At 35.8% G+C, this 21577-nt stretch overlaps 1 protein-coding gene across 1 annotated transcript; it reads right to left on the reverse strand.

Annotated features, from left to right (window-relative positions):
• Positions 1 to 6709: 6709 nt before the first annotated feature.
• LOC112797680 (subtilisin-like protease Glyma18g48580) lies at positions 6710 to 14012 on the reverse strand. The gene is made up of 11 exons (XM_025840734.3): positions 13828 to 14012; positions 13587 to 13696; positions 12933 to 13030; positions 12063 to 12218; positions 11043 to 11166; positions 10327 to 10876; positions 9380 to 9474; positions 8985 to 9281; positions 8732 to 8867; positions 8424 to 8637; positions 6710 to 7542 (listed from the first exon to the last, which is right to left on the reverse strand). The coding sequence occupies exons 1-11, from the start codon at positions 13972 to 13974 to the stop codon at positions 6998 to 7000; spliced, it is 2472 nt and encodes an 823-aa protein (XP_025696519.3). The 5' UTR covers positions 13975 to 14012; the 3' UTR covers positions 6710 to 6997.
• Positions 14013 to 21577: the final 7565 nt, after the last annotated feature.

Consider the following 21577-nt stretch of genomic DNA (forward strand, 5'->3'; position numbering starts at 1 on the left):
GAACAGAATTACATAGTTAGTTAGTGTAGTTAATACGAGTAACAAAGTTTCCTATGTATCTATCAGTATAGCTATGTAACGAATATTAGTGGGCTTGGGCACGTAAAAGAAGGCCATGCTACCCATTCAGAGTTAGTTACAAATCAGGGACCACGCAGGAGCACAATAGTGAAAGCTACTAATAGGAGACTGGAGAATTATGTTCGTTAGCGTATTGTGGTATTAACTTGTTCTCTCTCCTAATTGTGAATTCAATATCCTTCTATTCCCCACTCTCTTTCCTCTGCTCTCTTATACTAAATTCCCCTGCTAATTTCTATTCCCACATTCTTGACAGGTTCCATTAATTGGAAGAATGCATGGTCAGATCCCTTTGGTGCTGATGTTACTTGAATAGATCATTTTCCTTTCTATACATTCTCATTGTTTCATTTGTTTATTACTTCCTTACACTCATGAGGCTGCATCACACTACTGCTGTACTGGTTTAAATTTTACTTTTCAATAAAATTCATCAATCACCCTTCCAATTGGTGCTTTCATTGCCCATGTCCGTAGCCGACGGCACGAGAATGAAAGGCGTGGAGGCGGATATTAAGAAGCTCTACCAAATGATTGAGACGGCGGCGGAGGAAAATCGCGCAGAGCGGGCCAGAGCCTCTGAGGCGATGAATCTGAAATTTGATGCACTTCAATCCTCCATCACGCAACTACTTCACACTCCGCGTAGCTCCAGCTCTCCTTCTCGTGAACTCTCACATGGCGCGAGCTCAATTGGAGACCAGCCGTTTCGTGCGGGCTTGCAGCCCCGAAGGGTGAACTTCGATCTACCAAAATTCGATGGGAATGATGCCTTGGGTTGGATTTTTTCCATGGATCAATATTTTGATTTTTTTCGGGTTCCTGATGAGGAGCAAGTGGGTTTGGCAGCGCTTCAAATGTCGGGTCCGGCCATCCCATGGTTCCAGATGTCACAGAGGGCTGCCCAATTTCGCTCATGGACGCAACTCAAACGGGCGATTGAGCTTGAGTTCGGACCTTCCTTGTTCGAATCTCCTAGGGAATTGCTCTTCAAGTTGCAACAACAAGCTTCGGTGGGTGAGTATTATACCGAATTTGTTGCGTTAGCTAACCGTACTCAGCTTGAACCCCCTGACGCCCTTAGGGATTGTTTTATTAGTGGCTTAAGGTCGGATATTCGGCGGGAGGTGAAGGCCCAGTGTCCCCCAAGTTTGATGCGTGCTGTGACTTTGGCGAGATTATATGAGGATAAATTTAACCCCAACCCCCGTCACTCTTCAGGGCCGGCTTCCCATCGTCCCCAATTTGCTACCCATGCTTCAGGCACTGCTCCGCGACCGACCACACGTTCATCCCTCCCTCCCCTCCTTCCTACACCACCACACCAACCACCTGTGTCCTCAAACCGAAATGCCACTCGGCGTCTTACTCCAGCTGAAATCCAGAGTAGAAGAGAGAAAGGCTTATGCTATTGGTGTGATGAGAGGTTCTCGGCCACACATAAGTGCACCAACCGCCAATTCATGTCTCTCCAGCTTGAAATGGAGGATGATACAGAGCCACAGATGAATAGGGATGAGGTTTTGTGTGATGGGGAAGTTGTGCCACAATTGGAGCAGCAGGTCTTGGGGCACCATTTATCTTATAATGCCATGCACGGCACCTCTAGTCCAGCTATGATTCGTATTAAAGCTCATGTCAATGGGTTGGAAATTCAAGCCCTTATTGATGGCGGCAGCTCCGATAGCTTCATTCAGCCGCGGATTGCAAAATTCTTAAATCTCCCAATCGAGCCAGCTCCTGGAATCAAAGTAATGGTAGGTGATTTTGATGTGTTGGAAGTGGAAGGTTATCTCCCAGCCTTGGAGGTAAATTTGCGTGGGTGCACAGTGACTATTCCCGATGTGTTTGTTCTGCATGTTGCAGGAGGTGATTTAGTGATTGGGACGACGTGGCTGAAGACTTTGAAGGCTCATATTGTTGATTACGATTCTTCGTTTCTCAGGTTCTTGCATAATGGCCAATTTGTTACGGTGCAAGGCGAAAGGTCGCATACTCCGGTGCAGGCTCAATTTCATCACATCAGACGCTTGATTTGTACTGATTCTATAGCTGAAGTTTTTACTCTTGAGGTGCAACAAGCCGAAGAGTCCTTGATACCACAGCTGCAACTCCCTGAAACTTTGGCCCCTGAATTAATTTTGCTTCTCAACACCTATGCAGGAGTTTTTGCCCAGCCATCAGGTTTACCCCCCCAACGTTCTCATGATCACGGCATTCCCTTGGTCCAAGGTGCAGCACCGGTCAAGGCTCGCCCCTATCGATATCCGCATTACCAGAAAACCCAAATTGAGTTGATGATCAATGACATGTTGGAAGAAGGCATCATCCAACCTAGTAAGAGCCCCTTCTCCTCCCCAATCCTTTTGGTCAGAAAAAAGGATGGGACATGGCGTTTTTGTACAGATTATAGAGCCCTGAATAATATCACTATTAAAGATAACTTTCCGATACCTACGGTGGATGAGCTTTTGGATGAACTGTTTGGTGCCACAGTTTTTTCGAAGCTGGATTTACGGTCGGGTTATCACCAAATTCTGGTCAAACCTGAGGATCGCTTCAAGACAGCTTTCCGAACTCATCAAGGTCTTTATGAATGGTTGGTCATGCCCTTCGGCTTAACCAATGCGCCGGCTACATTTCAAAGCCTCATGAATGATGTGTTTAGGCCATTTTTGCGAAAGTTCGTATTGGTTTTTTTTGATGACATTTTGGTATATAGCCCATCTTGGAATCAGCACTTGCAGCACCTGGAATTAATCTTGAAGCTGTTGCAGCAGGAGCAATTGTTTGCCAAGCTTTCTAAGTGCCTGTTTGGTACATCCGAGGTTGATTATCTTGGACACACTATATCTGGCAATGGGGTTCACATGGAGCGTGCCAAGGTGGAGGCAATTACTGAATGGAAGCCGCCACAAAACCTCAAGCAGTTGCGTGGGTTTTTGGGCTTAACTGGCTATTATCGCCGCTTTATCAAAGGATACGCGACCATTGCTGCACCGCTCACAGACCTTCTAAAAAAGGAAGCGTTTGAGTGGAGCCATAGGGCTGAATTGGCTTTCAACCAACTAAAACATGCTATTTCTTCTGAACCGGTGTTAGCATTACCGAACTTTGCCCTGCCTTTTGAGATTGAGACTGACGCTTCCAGTTCAGGAATTGGAGCTGTTCTGACTCAAGGTAAGCACCCCATAGCTTACTTTTCTAAGAAGTTGTCTCCTAGTATGCAGCATCAATCTGCGTACACTCGAGAGTTCTATGCGATTACTGAGGCGATCGCCAAGTTTCGACACTATTTGTTGGGGAAGAAATTTGTGATCCGCACAGACCAGCAGAGTTTAAAAGCGCTACTTGAACAAAATTTGCATACTCCCGAGCAGCATAAGTGGCTACATAAGCTCCTCGGGTATGACTTTGAAATCCACTATAAGCCTGGCTCCGAGAACGTCGCCGCAGATGCTTTATCACGCTCCTATCTCGCGGCATGGTCAATGCCTAAATCTGAATGGTTGCAGAGTCTTAAGGAAGAGATTGCGACGGACACCTTCCTTAAGGATCTTGTACACCAGTGCACCACTGGTACGGTATCGGACAAGAACTATACTTATCGGCAGGGCATTTTATTGTGGCGGGACAGAGTGGTAGTTCCACAGAGCAGCAAACTTATTGGTGTCATCATGAAAGAATTCCATGATAGTGCTGTGGGAGGGCATGCGGGTATTGCTAAAACAGTGGAACGCATTTGCTCCACATTTTACTGGCCTAAGATGCAGCAGCAAATACGAGAATATGTCCTCTCTTGTGGTACTTGTCAGCGAGCAAAAGTAGAGACAAGATTGCCAGCAGGATTGTTGCAACCGCTGCCTATTCCTTCTAGAGTTTGGGAGGATGTTTGCATGGATTTTATTATAGCTTTGCCTCCAATTCATGGTTTTTCTGTGATCTTGGTTGTAATTGATCGTCTTACTAAATCAGCGCATTTCATTGCACTTAAGAATGACTTTAATAGTAAGAGTGTTGCTGAGGCTTTTATTCAACATGTTGTGAAGCTGCATGGTTATCCCAAATCTATAGTCTCCGACCGCGACAAAGTCTTTGTTAGCAAATTCTGGCAGCACCTCTTTAAGCTACAGGGGACCACCTTGGCCATGAGCTCCGCTTATCACCCGCAAACTAATGGTCAGAGTGAAGTGTTGAACAAAACGCTGGAAATGTACCTTCGGTGTTTTTGTTTTGATACCCCGAGACGATGGCTGGATATGCTTCCTTGGGCAGAGCTTTGGTACAATACTTCTTGGCATAATAGCATTAAGATGTCTCCCTTTAAGGCTCTATATGGTCGGGATCCGCCATCTCTGGTTCGGTATGAATTTTGCCATGCGGATGATCCTTCCTTACAAGAAATGTTGACTTTGCGGGACCAGACTCTGGAGCAGCTGAAGCACAATCTTACTCGTTCTCAACAGTTCATGAAGTACCATGCCGATAAGCAGCGTCGCCAGGTTGAATTGGAGGAGGGTGACTTAGCTTTAGTAAAGCTCCAACCATATCGACAACATTCGGTGGCTTTACGTAAGCATCAGAAATTGGGCATGCGTTATTTTGGACCATTTAAGATCCAGCAAAAGCTTAGTGCTGTGGCTTATAAGTTGGCACTTCCTCCGGAGGCAAAGATTCACAATGTCTTTCATATCTCTGCTCTGAAAAAGTTCCGTGGTGACCAAGAGACTCACTACCTTCCTCTTCCTCTACGTACCACTGAAATGGGTCCACTTTTAGAACCTCATGCAGTTTGAGCCAAGCGAACGGTGATTAAAGATGGCAAAGAGATTCACCAGCTCCAGGTCCAATGGGGTGAAGGTCCAGTGGCAGAATTGACATGGGAAGTTGCTGATAACTTCTGCCGTGCTTTTCCGGATTTCAACCTTGAGGGCAAGGTTGATGTTGTTCCGGGGGGTAATGTAACGAATATTAGTGGGCTTGGGCACGTAAAAGAAGGCCATGCTGCCCATTCAGAGTTAGTTACAAATCAGGGACCACGCAGGAGCACAAGAGTGAAAGCTACTAATAGGAGACTGGAGAATTATGTTCGTTAGCGTATTGTGGTATTAACTTGTTCTCTCTCCTAATTGTGGATTCAATATCCTTCTATTCCCCACTCTCTTTCCTCTGCTCTCTTATACTAAATTCCCCTGCTAATTTCTATTCCCACATTCTTGACAGGTTCCATTAATTGGAAGAATGCATGGTCAGATCCCTTTGGTGCTGATGTTACTTGAATAGATCATTTTCCTTTCTATACATTCTCATTGTTTCATTTGTTTATTACTTCCTTACACTCATGAGGCTGCATCACACTACTGCTGTACTGGTTTAAATTTTACTTTTCAATAAAATTCATCAATCACCCTTCCAAGCTATCAGTAGTGAGAGTGGTAGAGATGGAAAACTAACTTCAACAATAATACAGAGCACAATTTAGATTAACTCTCTTCTCTTTCAATCCTTAATTATTCTGTTATGAACTCTATTAAATCCATAACTAGGAACACAAAACTCAAGATACCACGGTGTTGCACATGCCTTTAAAATAGACGAGGAGTGCTACACATACAAGTCTTTTTGACTTACAAGTCTTACAAGTTACTAGGCCTTTTAATGCGTTATTCAACATTTCCTGTTTTCAAAGCGCTACACTCAGAACGGTTCTTCTTCTTCTCTTCCTCTTCCTCTTCCCTTCCTCTTCCTCTTCTTCTTCTTCTTCTTCGTTTTTTTTTTCGATTTTCATGGTTTCTGAAATCAAGTTTTTTTTTTCGATTTTCATAGTTTCTGAAATCAAGCTTTGAAATCGTTTTGAAGAAGAAGAAGCAGCAGAAGATGAAGAGAAAGAGAAAGAGTTCTGAATTATGCAACGAATTTTGGGTGTATTTCTTAAATACTTTGGGTGTATTTTTCGTAATTCTTTGGGTGTATTTCTGTAATCCTTTTAAAGATAATGAAACTTCAGAAATACACCCAAATGATTACAAAAGTACACCCAAAATGATTACAGAAATACACCCAAAGGATTACAGAAATACACCCAAATGGTTACAGGAATTCACCCAAACGATTATAGAAAATACACCCAAAGGATTACAGAAAATACACCCAAAGGATTTAAAGAAATACACACAAAATTCGTTAAAATACATCTTATGCATAATTCAGAACTCTTTCTCTTTCTCCTCCTCATCTTTTACTGCTTCTTCTTCTTCAAAAACGATTTCACCATGAAAAATCGAAAAAAAAAAGATAAAACAGAGAGAAAAGAACGTAAATGAAGAAGAAGAGGAAGACGATGAAGAAGAACGTGCAGAAACGAAAGAAAAGGAGAAGAAGAAGAGTAAGAGGAAGAAGAACGTGCAGCAAGAAGAAGAAGAAGAAGGAGAAAGAAAAGGCAAGAAACGAAAGAAAAGAAGAATGAGAAGACGAAGAGAAAGAAGAATGGTTAAAAGCATGTTTTGAGCGTTAGTTTTAATTGAACTTGTAAGGCTTACAAGCCTTAATCGCTTGTATGCGAAGAATTACTCAAAATAGACACAAAAATCAAAACACAAAATCTAACCATGAAATTAAGACAACACAATTTGCATATTGAATATCAATTTCAGCTCTTGATTAGAATAAATAACGATACAAGTATGTTCAGCGCGCAACACACACACTAGAGAGAAAAAAAAAAAAAAGACAGAGAGGACCAGATCTTCGCCTCCACGCATCAATTTATTGTTACGCAAGCACACAAGTACACAACAGTTAAATATTATAGTAATAACATGTTACAGACATTATTATTTCACATACATATATAGATATATACATATAGTAACAAATATTAACATTAACACACTCAATAGTCAATTCACAAGATTTTTCACTTGCGGCGTCTGATTGTGATAGGACTCCTGACTCTGTGCTTTCTATCTGTCCATATCATTTCACCAAATTGATATTTATCAACTTGAATCACACTTGATGCCTGCACAATGACCTTAAATGTTTTCTTCTCATACATTCTCTTGAAAGTCAAGGAATTGGGCACGATCGTAATTTTGCATCCATCCAATTTGGCACTTGCATTATATGTGCCTGAAGGGCCAACATTGGTTAATGTACGAATAACCGTTACCGGACTCAACCCAAGATTTGGTAGTGTAATTGATGGGTAGTTCAAGTCATCAATGCTATGACTTCCTTTACAAACAGAAGTTTTGTTGAAATTAAGTGCTGAAATTGCTTGTTGGTCGTATCCAGATGCACATAAGAAGTTCAAATAATCAATAAGGTGAAGATCATAAACAAGTCCTGGCTCCATTGCAAGGTTAGGTTGAACATGTCCTGACCCATAATCAAATGAGTTTGCTAAATCACGATCAAATGCATCCTGAATCCGCCTATTTGTGTTGTCCCGTGTGGTTGCTGGAATAATGGAATTAAGGATATCATACACACTTCAATCAGGGACGGACATAGATCGGCGGCCTCGGCCCCAAACTTTTTGTAATAGTAATAAGTTATTGTGTATAATTTAATTTTTTTAAGAAAATTATTTAGTATTTAATCTAATATAAATAAAAGTTCAGTCTAATTTAAATATTAATGATTTTTAATATCTAAAAAGTAAGTAACAATATTAAAAAAATTTGAAAAAAATATTATTATTATTAATATTTTTTAATTAAATAAAAATTTTTAAATCTCATAAAGTGATTTTTTTTTCTTGTGGCCATTTTTTTATTCATTTGGTATTAATTCTCTCTGTTTCAACTGCTACAATTAAGAGATCATTTTTAATTATGAATATTATGAAAAATAACTTAGAAACAAAATAAAAGATGAATTTCTTGCTAATTATCTTTTAATTATATTGTAAAGAAAATTACTGAAAAAATTGACACAAATTCTATTATCGGTAAATTTTATGATACGAAGAATCGATCACTTCGTTAGTAAAAAGTATATACATATTTTTTTACTTTAAAATATATTCTCTATCCGTATATTTTTGTAATATATTTTATATTATATAATTTTTTTACATAATTTTTCAATAAGTAAAAAATTAATAATCTTTTATATATATATATATATATATATATATATATATATATATATATAAATAACAACAAAACCTCGTGTCTCATTAGGTGGAGTCGGCTACATGAATTAAAATGTACTTGTGCGCGCATCCTTCTATCTCTCTATGTTTATTTTCTACTAAATAATGCATCAACTAGTGTGTCTATGGAAGCTATGATATGTATATATATAGCAGATATAGATATAGATCATTAGCATACCAGTGGTCATGATTGCAGATTTAATAGCTGCCGGACTCCAATCAGGATAACGTGTTTTGAGAAGTCCGGCAATACCAGAAACATGAGAGGCGGACATAGAAGTTCCTTGAAGCACATTGAATTCGAAGCGACGACGATCAGTTTCAAGATTAGAGGGACTTACGCCTAGTGAATATGAAGCAAGTATATTTACTCCGGGTGCAATCACATCAGGCTGAAATCATCCAAACCAAATTCAGCCATCTATTATTAAGGACTATTACTATACTAAAGTTAAATATTCTTATATAATAAATGTAAGTACTTACCTTGAGTATGGATGGCTGAATTTTATTGGGTCCTCTAGATGAATAAGAAGCCATAACTGGAGCTGGCTTTGTTCCTACCACCGTGGTTGCTTTGGAGAGCTTTACTGTAAGAGACGGTGTTGGAGAAGGAGGAGTTCTGATAATAATAATAAAAAATAAATATAATTATTTTTATATGAAAACAGCTTCAAGTGAATAGTAACAACAACGTAAGGACTATTTATGAGAAGAATATAATAGTAAAATAGTTTACGTGGCAGTTATGACGTCATAATAAGAAGGATTGGAATTGTGGGATGATAGAGAGTTAGGAAAGTATCCAGGCGTTGGACCCCTGCCTCGGCTGCGATAATTGACACTGGGCACCATCTGAGGTTCATCGCTAACTGTTCTGCCTTGTTTTTGTTGATTTTCGAGCAGCATTCCCATTGCACCCGCAGCATTTGCTTCCAGACTCTCAGCAACTGATTTTATATTCCCTTCTCTCAAGCAATTCACAATTTTACCTGCAACTTTTGTACGGTTGAGTGTACCTGGCCTGCAAAATTGACTATCCATATGCAACAAAAATAGCATATGAGTTAAGACTTCAAATTCTAACAGAGATTTAATTATAACAAAGGAAGGTAGCTAGTATTAACAACTTACGCATCTTGAATTGTGGCATTGGCAAGTTTACCGTCGGTAGCCAGGATAAAATCAAAGGCCTGGTTAGGTGGCAATGTTACTGAAAGACTACCTCCCTAGTAAAGAGAGGGAAAAAGAAACCGATATCATTTTTTCAAGATTACAATATAATATAAGACACAATGGTAATAAAAAAAATCAGCATATATTTATTAATTATTGTGATAATTAATTAATATTAAATAAAACAACTTCAGATTGTTTTTTTTTTCTATAGTATTATCGTTCTATACTATTAGATGTAATTTCACACCATTAAAAATATTAATGATAACTAATTAATTGTTACAAATCACAAAATTTATTAGTTATCTAACACTTTTTTAACATGTATTTATATTTTAATATATATTTTATATTGGTGACTGGCTTTAATGTATACGTAGCATAATTATTTTATAATTATAATGTTTTAAAAAATATTGTTAAACTTAAAATATATTTTTATTATTATACAACATTTTTTTAAAAGTGTTGTTTAAAAAAATATTATTAAAATACCAAAAAATATGATTTTAATTTCAACCATGTGCGTATAGTTATCATAATTACCATAATATAATTGTCTCAAACATAAAAAAAGATACTTATTAATCCATGTATAATAATTACCAAAACACTGTTGCAAAAGTAAAACAAAAACCCAAAATGAGTGATTATGTAGTGTTAGAGGTTTGTAAATTTTGTGATTTGTAACTATCAATTAGTTATTATTGGTATTTTTTATGGTGTAAAATTTTATCTAATAATATAAGATTATTCACTTTTCTTTTGCTAGTTAAATACAGATCAAATTTTAATAAAAACGTTGGTCACCTAGACTTTTTCGTTTACAAAATCCACTTTAAATTAAACATATTGGGAGAGAATATAGCTAAGTAATATTATGATTGGGTGTGATATGATACCGTGATTTGTCGACCGTCACTGAAGGTAATGGTACTGCGAAACTCCCTATCTATTGTGCTAGCACCAATGGTGAAGATCCAAGGAGCACCATTGACAACAGTTTGAGGTGCAGGTCCATCGTTCCCAGCTGAGGCAACTAATAAGATGTTTCTAGAAATTGCATGGAAGGCCCCTAAGGAAACCGCATCGGTGAAGATATCTTGTGCAGTTACAACTTGGCGACCACCAACAGAGAGGTTAATGACATCAACACCATCGCTTATGGCTTGGTCTATTGCAGCCAATATATCACCCTCGTGGCAACTCTTTTCCTCCGTGGGAGACCAGCAAACTTTGTAAGCTGCCACTCTGGCACTTGGGGACCCACCTTTTGCGGTGCCGTTCCCAACTGCAAATACATGCGCTCCCGGTACAAAATTGCCACCAGCTATGGATAGAGTGTGAGTCCCATGCCCCTCGAAGTCACGTGCTGTATGCATCGCTGGGCTGATGATGTTTCCATTCGTTGCCTCAAAAGCTTTGCTGAAGTATCTTGCTCCAATTAGCTTCCTGTACGTTTATTTCACATTCATTCAACATATATCAGAATTTAAGTTTAATACACTGAATATTCAATCGGATTTATGTGTTTTAATATACAGCAATTTATAATTAAATATCCCTTTTATATTGTCGGTACATTAACATTAAAAAGGAAAATAATTAAAATGATAACCTGTTACAAGGATTCTTTGTGGAACGAGGGCGCTTGTCTAATTGACAAACGTTGCCCCCTTGCCATTTTGATGGGACGGGGCCATATCCGTTGTCACTAAAGCTTTTGGATTCAGGCCAAACCCCTGTACAACGAGAATTAGAGAGAGAGATTGGTTATCTATTTCCATACATATATTATACATTATTTTTAATTTGTAGTGAATTTTATGTGTTTATAATTTAGTGTCTAACTTTTACTTAATTTATTTTTTATGGTAAAATTTAAATATTTAATAATTATTTATTTTATACTTTTAAAAATAAATATTTATTTTTAACTCTTTTTAATAAATTAGACATATTTTTAAACACCATAATAATCATGTTTTGTTGTTATCTTATTTAACAGTTATTTACATGGCTTGAAGTGTAAAAACAGATTGGTAGTGTGTGAAAAGTACCAGAAATCAGTTAGCAAGGTAATTACGTGATATATATACAGTTAGAGCTAACTACTCACACTAACTAACTCTGCCACGTCAGTATCTATAACCAGAAACTTCTAATGCTCACACTAACTGATTAACTTCTAATGCTCACTTCTTTAGTTTTTACTTTCTACAAATTTCTCTTTTCCTTTCTCCTTGTCAATGTGTTTTGATTAATCACTGAAATAATAATGAAGAGATACTCAAAGATCTTCACATTAAAATAATATTATGAATTATTAGATGGTTTAATCAAATATATAATTCAATCTAACATATCAAACCTTCTAAGATTTGCAATACTATTTTCATAGAAAAATATCACTATGTGAATATTTTTTATAATAATTTTATAGAATCGAAAGTAATAGAAATAAAATATAGATTACCAGCCATTTTCAATGTACATTAGTTTTTTGTGTAGGATCAAGAATAATAAAATTAACTCATTGAACGAATTGAATCATAGAATGTTTAGAAGTTTAATTAATTTCTCACTTCTAATGTGTAAGAATAATTTGGATATAAGTTACTGTTTAAATTTATACTACCTGTGTCAATGTTTGCGATGATTGTATTTTCACCAAATCTACCCTTTTGCCATGCAGTGTTCTTAGCATTTCTGCGAAGTCCAAGAACTTCCCATGACCTTGTTGTTTGAGGTTTGCGCTCTTTGCTCAAGAACACTGACACCACATTCGCTTTTTCTGTCCCACCCAAAATACACATTTTGCATGTCAGTTATTGTCACCGGATATGACTAATTGATGAATAACTGTTAGGTAATTCTGACAAACATTTAAAATTAAAAGTATAAAAATTTAATTTTTAATTAGTTAATATTAATTAATGTTTTATTGTAAATTTTTTTAACTCTTTTTTTTTAGGATTTACTATTTAAGATTTAAAATTTAAATTTACAATTTTAAATTTAGAGTTTAAAATATAAAAATAATTTCAAAAAATTTGATTAATATTAATATTAGCTGAAAAAAATTAACTCTAGAGTTAAATTCAATAAAAAAAATACTAGCATGATTTTAGATTATATTTAATTTATATTTTCAAAATATTTCTTATTATTTTATTAATTATTAAAATTATTATATAAAAAATATATATTTTAAAATATATCAAATAAGTATAATAAAAACATGAAAATGTCATTACTACATAAGGCATAGGGGATATAGGGGACACATACTAGGGTCAATGACAGCACATAATAGGGTCGGTGACAAAATAAAGGTAAAAAAAGCAAGTTGAAAACAAGGATTTAGATCTGCATCTGCTCCAATTTGATGTCTAATTTCGTATCCCTTTAATTAAATCACGATAGGTGTATCAATTTGTTAGTTTAGGTTAAAAATTAACATTAATTCGTGTGGTAAAAACACTGTTGGAATGAAGTATATTCTCACTTGCAATAATTGCTGCTTCTTCTTCGTCAAGTAAAGCTGCAAAGCCATTGATGTGCTTATTGTATGAGTAAATCATGCCTTCTTTCGCTTTCTCATGGCTGTTATCAAATAATGTAAACACACTTAGTCCATTATTATATGTTTTTTTGTGCTATACGTACATAGCAAAATAGAATTAATATCTACTAACCAAAAAATTTCATTATAGCAAAATCGATAAATATACTGCCAGCATTAAATTTGTGAAAAATGATAATGTCACTTTCATTTTTTATGTCACTTTATATATTTTTTTTTGTATTATATATTTATATAATTTTAAAGAAAAAAGAAGCAATATTATTATAATAAGTTCAGAGTGATAATATTTATTTTCTCAAACTTTTAGTATTAATTAACATTTAATTATGTCCTAGCATATACAAGATTTTTAAAACAATCTTGTTAAATAACATTTGTCATTAGCAAACTATTATATACTAATAATATTTATGGAACAAATACTCACATAAAATTATCTTTATATAAAAATAATAATTAATAATTTAATTAGTTCAACCATTTTATATGTGACTTTATCTGAGTAATAATCTTAGAATTGATGATATATTATCAAACTGCTACATCTTGCTAATCCATGCTATATTTGTATACCTTCCCAAAACTGAAGCTAGTAAACCATAGTGAGAAATTGTAGCGGCTTCCATGTCTAAAGTGGTAGGGCTTTGTCCATGAGAATGTGCTCCCATGTATACAATGTAACACTGAAAAAACAATAATAATAAAAATAAGAAAAGAAACCAACAATAATAATGTATGTGTAAATTAAAACAAAAAAGGATGGGAAATTCATCATTATTACTACGATTTTCAAAGCAGAATCTCAAGAGCATACCCTTTTGCTGCCATGGACAGTTTCCGGGAAGAATGTGAAAAGAAGAAACGATGAAAGAATAAGGTGAAGATAGTAAATATTGGAACTCCCCATAGTTTTGAAGGAGTAGTAGTTGGCAGGATTAGGGGGCACACAGTTAGCACTCATATATACAGAGATTTCTTTTCTGAATTATTTTATTACTCAATCATTAACACTTAACATTCCAAGTATATTTAAAGTGCCCTTTATCAATTTCATTTGAGCTACACTGTACTCTCTGTCACTTTTTGCTTCCCTCTCATCAATAATTAACTTTTTTAGTTGTGGCTGCATTTAATTAAAACTTTAATTTAAATATAAAGTGTTAGATTTATTCTTTGGGTATGCTGTTTGGCAAACAAGTCCTTGCTTTAAGTGCCATATATATAAAAAAGATTAATTTTGATGCAGTGTAAAACATTTTACACTCGTGTAATCAAGTTCCTTTTTGGATGACCATTCACATTGTTAATGTAAAAAATAGTTATTTTTATTAATGTAGTATTATGTAATTAGATGCACGTGTAAAATTATTTTATATTTACAGTACATTAAAATTAAATTCATATATAAAATACCCTACTTGTTTTGGGATTTAAGAATCGAAGTATAGATTCTTTGTTGGGTTGTGGGTCAATTCGATCACCAAAACAAATATTGTAAAAAATTAATTTGGTAAAAATTTACATGTATGCATCACGTTAAGTTAATATTTAAAAATGGTTGGATAATTTAATAAATTTGACTAAATTGTCATCTAATGGTTTTCGACTATCACAATATTCACGTCAAGACAACTAATAAACTCCAATTTTGTAGTTTATCTTGTGCTTAATTTAGGGGATTTTATCAACTTATCCCACATTTATTCAATGAAATAACATAATTTTGTAATTCTCTCTAAATTTGTGCTTAAATGTGAAAACATGATTTTTAGATCTTAAAATACTACAAAAAAATTTGGTAATTACAGCAGTTTTTTAGGGTTATTACGGCGGTTTGAAGCGTCATTTGGTTATTACGGTGGTTTTTGAAAAACCGTCACAATTACTTGGTTAAAACGGCGGTTTCTGAGTTAGGTTAAAACGACGGTTCAAACAGCCGTTATTTCCAGATAAAATGGCATTTTTTTGTTGGTTAAAATGACAGTTCAAACCGCCGTTATTTCCAGGGTAAAACAATGTTTTTTGTTGATTAAAATGGCGTTTATGAACCGCCATTTTTTTCTTGGCAGAGTGGCATTTTTTGTTTGTTAAAATGGCATTTGAAACCGCCGTTTTTACCGGATTAAAACGGCATTTTTAGTTGGTTAAAACGGCATTTGAAACCGCCGTTTTACCATGTTAAAATAGCATTTCATGTTGTTTAAAATGACAATTATAAACCGTCGTTTTTACCAGGCAAAATAACATTTTTTTTATGATTTAAAAAGGTAGTTTTAACCGTCGTTTTTACTGTGTTAAACAAATAATCTTTTGTTTAAAATTTCACAATAATAAGAAATCATAACCTATAAACAAAATATTACGTACTTCATAAATAAAGTATTAAATATAATATAGAATTTTTTAGTATTAAAAATAAAAAGTAATAACTTTAATACAAATAAAGTATATGATGGTTTCAGTGGCTAAGAGAAGGGGAGGTTGAATCTTAGCCCCCTTTTTGCTTGCTAACACTTGCTGGACTTAGAGGAGACTTTTCTGTTTTTAGCTCGTCCCTAGCTACGAGACTTTTTCATTTTGTCTCGTCACTTGGCACGAGACATTTTTGGATTTTGCTCCTGGGCAGTAGAAACATAAATGGAGTAGGAGAGAAGGAAGATTACACCCAGATATATCCTGGTTCAGCTGCTAAGTGCAGTGCAGCCTACATCCAGTCTCCATCACAACAATGATGGAATTTCACTATAATCAACTTGATTACAAACTGTAAAGTGCTAACCCAACTTACAAGGGGATTTTCACAGAATCATGAAACACAACATAGATGAACAAAGGAACTCTAAGACATCTATGGCTTTTTATTTTAATTTTGCACTCTCTGCCTTTTTCCGCTCTATGGCTTTTTCATACAAACCTCACTGTTTGTCTTTTTCCATGAGACTCAAGACATGACAAAATTAAATAGAAAAATACTAAACAGAATACATTGAAGGAGAAGAGAAAACTGTTAGCTCAGGTAGCTCTGAGAACTCTGTGCCTTGCACTCTCAAAATTTCTCCTTGCTTCAAATCATGACTGTTCACTCCTTTTATAGAGAAGTGAAGCCTTCACAGTTGAAACACAAAACCGAGCTTAGCTTCTTTTCCTCCAAAACAAAACCGGTTCGGCCACAGAGAGAGAAGAGATAATTCATGCGAAACCCAACATGCAAATACCTCTAGTCCTTCCTTGGTCATCACTCTTCATCAATCCGAGCGCTCCATCCTTGGCTTGCTCTCCAAGATGGATTTCTGGCCCTTGATGCTTCATGATGATGATGGCTTCATATGCTCTAATCTCTACCTCTTCCATCACTTCGCCACTCTAGCTACTTCCTGTGGTAGTTGAGCAGAATCAAAGACAAGCCATGCCTCCAAGAATTTCACCTTGCTGGCCGAATCTTCTTCTTCCTTTTTGAGCATGAAGAGCTCAAGATTACCTCACCAAATCTAACCATATTTGGTAAAAATCTCAGCCACAGCTCATTTTTATTTTAGTATGATTTCTTGTCATCATTGTGATGGTCTTGTAGAGTGTTCTTCCTCCACCTCAGTAGCTCTATTTTGCTTTCATGGTTTTCTGGTTAATGGCCGAAGAAGAGAAAGAGATGGATGAGAGAGAGGAAAGAGAAATTATGAATAGTGGTTAATGAAACAAAAGATAGAGAATAAAAGTGAAATAATTTCCCTTTCTTTTTGCTGACAAGCGTGTAGCCTTGGTGCTTGCAATCAAATCAATTTGTCAATTTCTCTCTCATAGTTCCCATGCAATAAATGATAGTTGAATGTAATTTGAAATCCAACACAAGTTTGAATTTTTGGATCCGTTGAAAGCAATTTTGCTTTCTTTCTTCCACTTGTTTCGGATCATGCATGAGGAATTAGATTGGGCTTAGTTGTTTCAATCATTTAATTCTGGCCCAATAGTAACATTTGCTTTCCTGATAAATTTTTTGGAACATGCATAAAGCAAATAGGAAAGTATTTTCAACTTGGACTTGTAACCTTAATAGATTAAATTTGGCCCAAGTAACATAAAGAATCAATTCAGTCATATTCATCATATATTATCAAAACCAAAGGCTGAATGTAATTGGGCTTGCACCAGAAATTTGTTTTTCGGCCCAATATTAAAACCTGCAACAAAATTATTTAATCAATATATGTTAAATGAAAATCAAATTAATAATTTTGTAATTAATTATTTTTAATAATGTTTAGTCATCACAAATATTAATTTAGAGTTTTCCAAACTCATCAATCTCCCCCTTGATGACAAACATTATTAAAATTAAAATGGAAAAAAATTTAAAGATTGAGTAAAGAATACTCCCTTTGAATTTGAATTTCTCCCCCTTTCAAATTGTCACATGGCTCCCCCTCAATATATGTCACTTTTATTAAGAGAAGCACTAACCTATAACAATTTAATCAAGTTTCAAGTAACAATGTTATTCAACATATAATTTTTGAAATGTTGAATGCTTGATTTATGAGCAGAGTTTGGTGATATACAAAACTCATTTGTTATCAATAATTTGATTATCTGCTCAAACTTTACACACATCAACTGAGCACAAAACAATGTTGTTCAAAAAATTTCAAATATTTTCCAGTCAAGATATCAGAGCCATATTATTCAAGTAAGGAAAATATTTTTGAATCACACATGATCAAAACATGGCAGCTGTTAGATATCACAGTTTAAAGGAACTGCCAAAAATAAGTTTTCAAACCAACATGTTTACCAAGATGAATAAGAATATTCCTATTTCAATAAAAGCATGTTCATCAAGATAAATCAACAACCAGGCATTCATATAATCAAAATAAATATATTTGTCAAACATCATCATAAACTACCAAATGCCAAATGCATTTTCAGCAACAGTAACCATAGTGAAACAAATGCAATAACAACATGCATTCTTTAAACAAGGGTGATCATAAATTTTCAATTGAAAATTTCATCCCCTGTTTCAGCAGATCCTCCCCTGTTTCATTAGTTTCAATTTCAATTTTGAAAACTAATTTTCCTCCCCCTTTTGTCATCAAGGAGTACTTGCACAAAATATGAAAAACACAACAAAATATCCATAATAAAGTAACAAGAGTGTATCAAAGTATCATAGAGCAGTGAGTATCAAGTCATGCTCCTACAAAAAAACAGATTGAGCCTAATGGAGCCAATATCAAATAAAAGTAAAGAAACAGTCATTAATCATCAGAAAGATTGAACTCTGAACCAGAATCATCTTCGTAATCACCTGTTCCCATTTTATCATCAAAGCTCTTAATCATGAAGCCAACCCTTTCGTGACATTTCTTCCAAGCCCTTTCCTGTTCATATTCCAATTTCCGGGCAGTCTTGTGGGATTTGAACATCAACTTGGACATGTTGTGGAACTCATTAAGAACCTCCCAGATTGATGCAGTGACATTTGAGGGTTCAGGACGGCTCTCCATATCGCTGAGAGATGGTTCAGAGTGAACAGACCGCTTGCCTTTCTTGCTCGAAACTCCTCCTCCTTTAATCATTAAAACCTTGTTCTCAACAGATTCATTAGACAAATCAATCTTTAAATACTCAAATATACATGTGAGGAACATGCCATATGAAAGATTAGCCTTTTTAGTATTTTTTACTGCTTCCCACATATGACGTATCATAATGTAAGCAAATGAAATTGGGGAAGAAGTAATGAGAGCAAATAGGATAATAGAATCAGAAACTGTTACTCTATGGTGAGAACCGCTTTGTGGAGTAAGGATGTGAGTGATGATACGGTGCAACAGAGAGTTCTCAGGGCCGAGTGCTCGATGAGTTGGGATTAGTCCATCCAAACCAGAGAGATTTGCACAGATGTGTTGCAAGACTGTTTGCTGTGCAACGCCAACTTGATCATCCCACTTATCAATCATGTAAACTTTCGGCCCTTCATCTTCATACCCAAGAGCAGCGCCTATGGTTTGAGGAGTGAGGGTCATGTAAACACGTTTGACGTAAGAGTGGATCGAGCCATCAATCAAGCGCATGTTTGCATAGAACTCTTGGACCAGTCCCGGGTAAACAAGTTTCTGAATCTGAACCAAGGGGGTCCATTTCAGAGCATCAAACAGGGAAGAAAAGTTGATTCCTTTGTTGGCCAGATTTTCAAGATTCACCAAGTAAGATGGGCATAGATGACGTTTCATCAAAACATCTTTGTGAAACTCATAGAAAGCACATGAGTAGAACCGAGAAGGGTCAAAATGCAAGTGAGTTTTTTGAAACTTGTTCTTGAACTCTAGAGACTCCAAATTGGCAGGTTCTCTAGTATCATGTAACACAAAGCTTTTCTGCTTCTTCTGAGAGCTTTTTGCATGTGGGGTGGATCTTTTCGGTGGTGATTGAGGAGGCGAGGTATGTGGCTCTTCTTCATCCTCTTCAACACTAGGTTGCTTGTTCTTTCCAGTCTTGCCTCTCCCTGAAGTTTTCTGAGCAATTACCTTTCGGCGCATGGTTTCGGTCTTTTTGGAGGGAGGTGAATGCATGGAAGAAGAGGTAGAATGGAGATGGATATGCGTATGGGTTGGAGGTGATGAAAAGGGTGGATTCTTTGGAATGGGGGTTCGGCCACTTCTCCTAAGTGCGGTTTTCTTTTTGATGGTAGGATGAACGAAGAAGTTGAATATGAAAGGGTGAGAGTGCCAAAAGAAAGTGAGGGAAGAGGGAGGTTAGTGGTGCAATAAATGTGGATTGGAGAGAGATGATGGGGAAGTTAATGACCATAATGGCACGGTTATTAACCAAAAGGAGTTTAAAAAAAATGAAAAAGGGAGTTTCCTTGAATCAAGGGATTAGTTGGAAGGAAAATATATGATTTGACAACATGCTTCTTCCAACAAGATATGAAAAGACAATCCAAGGGATTTTGAGATATTATTTTTCTTAGAAAGAATAACTAACTAAACTGTCATGGTGGGGTCAAAAACTATTAGGTGGGGCCCATAAAAATTTAAATCTGTATTGCCTCCCCCTTGATCATAGCTCCTCCTTCAAGCATGCATTTTTATCTCGTCCAAACCTACGAGATAAAATTGAACAGAATCAGAATTTTTTAAAAATTTTCAACAGAGTTGAGATCAATTATTCCCAAGCTTTTCCTCAACAAACAGAATCTGTCTTCACAGAGGGGTTTTGTAAAAATATCAGCAAGTTGTTCTTCAGATTTTACAAATTGAATATCAATAGTACCCTTTTGCACATATTCTCTAATGAAATGATATTTGATCTCAATGTGCTTAGTTCTTGAGTGCAAAACAGGATTTTTTGAAATATTTATGGCACTCATATTATCACAGAACAAGGGTATACTATTGATTTTTAATTTGTAATCTTCCAACTGTGTTTTTAACCAAATCAATTGTGAACAACATGCAGATGCGAATATATATTCAGCTTCAGCTGTGGATAGAGCCACTGTGGCTTGTTTTTTGCTTGACCACATGTTGAGTGAGCTTCCAAGGAAGCAACACATGCCGGAAGTGCTCCTTCTATCCACTCTATCTCCCGCATAATCTGCATCACAAAACCCTACTGCACAAAAATCATTAGATTTTGGATACCATAAGCCATAATCACATGTTTCCTTAATATATCTAATGATACGCTTAACAGCCGAAAGATGTGATTCTTTTGGGTGAGATTGAAATCTTGAATATACACCCACACTTTGAACAATATCCGGTCTAGAGGATGTAAGATACATTAATGAACCAATCATTCCTCTATACTGTGTTTCATCCACATCTTTGCCATCATCATCTTTTTCAAGTTTATTATTTGGATGCATTGGTGTTCCCATTGGTTTTTAGAATTTTCTAGGCCAAACTTTTTGATAAGTTCTTTTGCATACTTTCCTTGGTGAATAAAAGTACCACTAGGAGTTTGTTTAATTTGGAGGCCAAGAAAGAAAGTAAGCTCTCCCATTAAACTCATCTCAAACTCACTAGTCATAAGTTTTCCAAACTCTTCACACAAGGACTCATTGGCCGAACCAAACACAATGTCATCCACATAAACTTGAACTAGAAGAATATCATCATTAGATGCTTTAATAAATAAAGTTGTGTCCGTGGTACCCCTTTGAAATTGATTTTCTAATAGGAAGGCACTAAGCCTTTCATACCAAGCTCTTGGAGCTTGCCTAAGGCCATAAAGAGCCTTTGAGAGTTTAAAAACATGATTTGGAAAATCTTTATGTTCAAAACCGGGGGGTTGAGCCACATACACTTCTCTATCAATAAAGCCATTAAGGAAAGCACATTTGACATCCATTTGAAACATTTTGAAACCCTTATGGGCAGCATAGGCAAGAAGCAACCTAATTGCTTCCATTCTAGCTACCGGAGCAAAAGACTTATCAAAATCTATACCCTCTTCTTGATCATAACCTTGGGCCACTAATCTAGCCTTGTTACGAACAACTTGTCCATCCTCACCAAGTTTATTTTTGAATACCCACTTAGTACCCGTTACCTTCT

This window comes from Arachis hypogaea, chromosome 4 (genome assembly GCF_003086295.3).
Source record: "Arachis hypogaea cultivar Tifrunner chromosome 4, arahy.Tifrunner.gnm2.J5K5, whole genome shotgun sequence".
Taxonomy (NCBI): Eukaryota; Viridiplantae; Streptophyta; class Magnoliopsida; order Fabales; family Fabaceae; genus Arachis; species Arachis hypogaea.

What these genes read in the sequence shown, in the direction of transcription:
- LOC112797680 (XM_025840734.3), bottom strand. Translation starts at nt 13,974, where the DNA reads ATGAGTGCTAACTGTGTGCCCCCTAATCCTGCCAACTACTACTCCTTC. An exon ending in CATCGCAAACATTGACACAG is followed by an intron (nt 11,167 to 12,062) that starts GTAGTATAAATT and finishes CTCGTTGTACAG; the next exon opens with GGGTTTGGCCTGAATCCAAA. An exon ending in ATCTGCAATCATGACCACTG is followed by an intron (nt 7,543 to 8,423) that starts GTATGCTAATGA and finishes CCATTATTCCAG; the next exon opens with CAACCACACGGGACAACACA.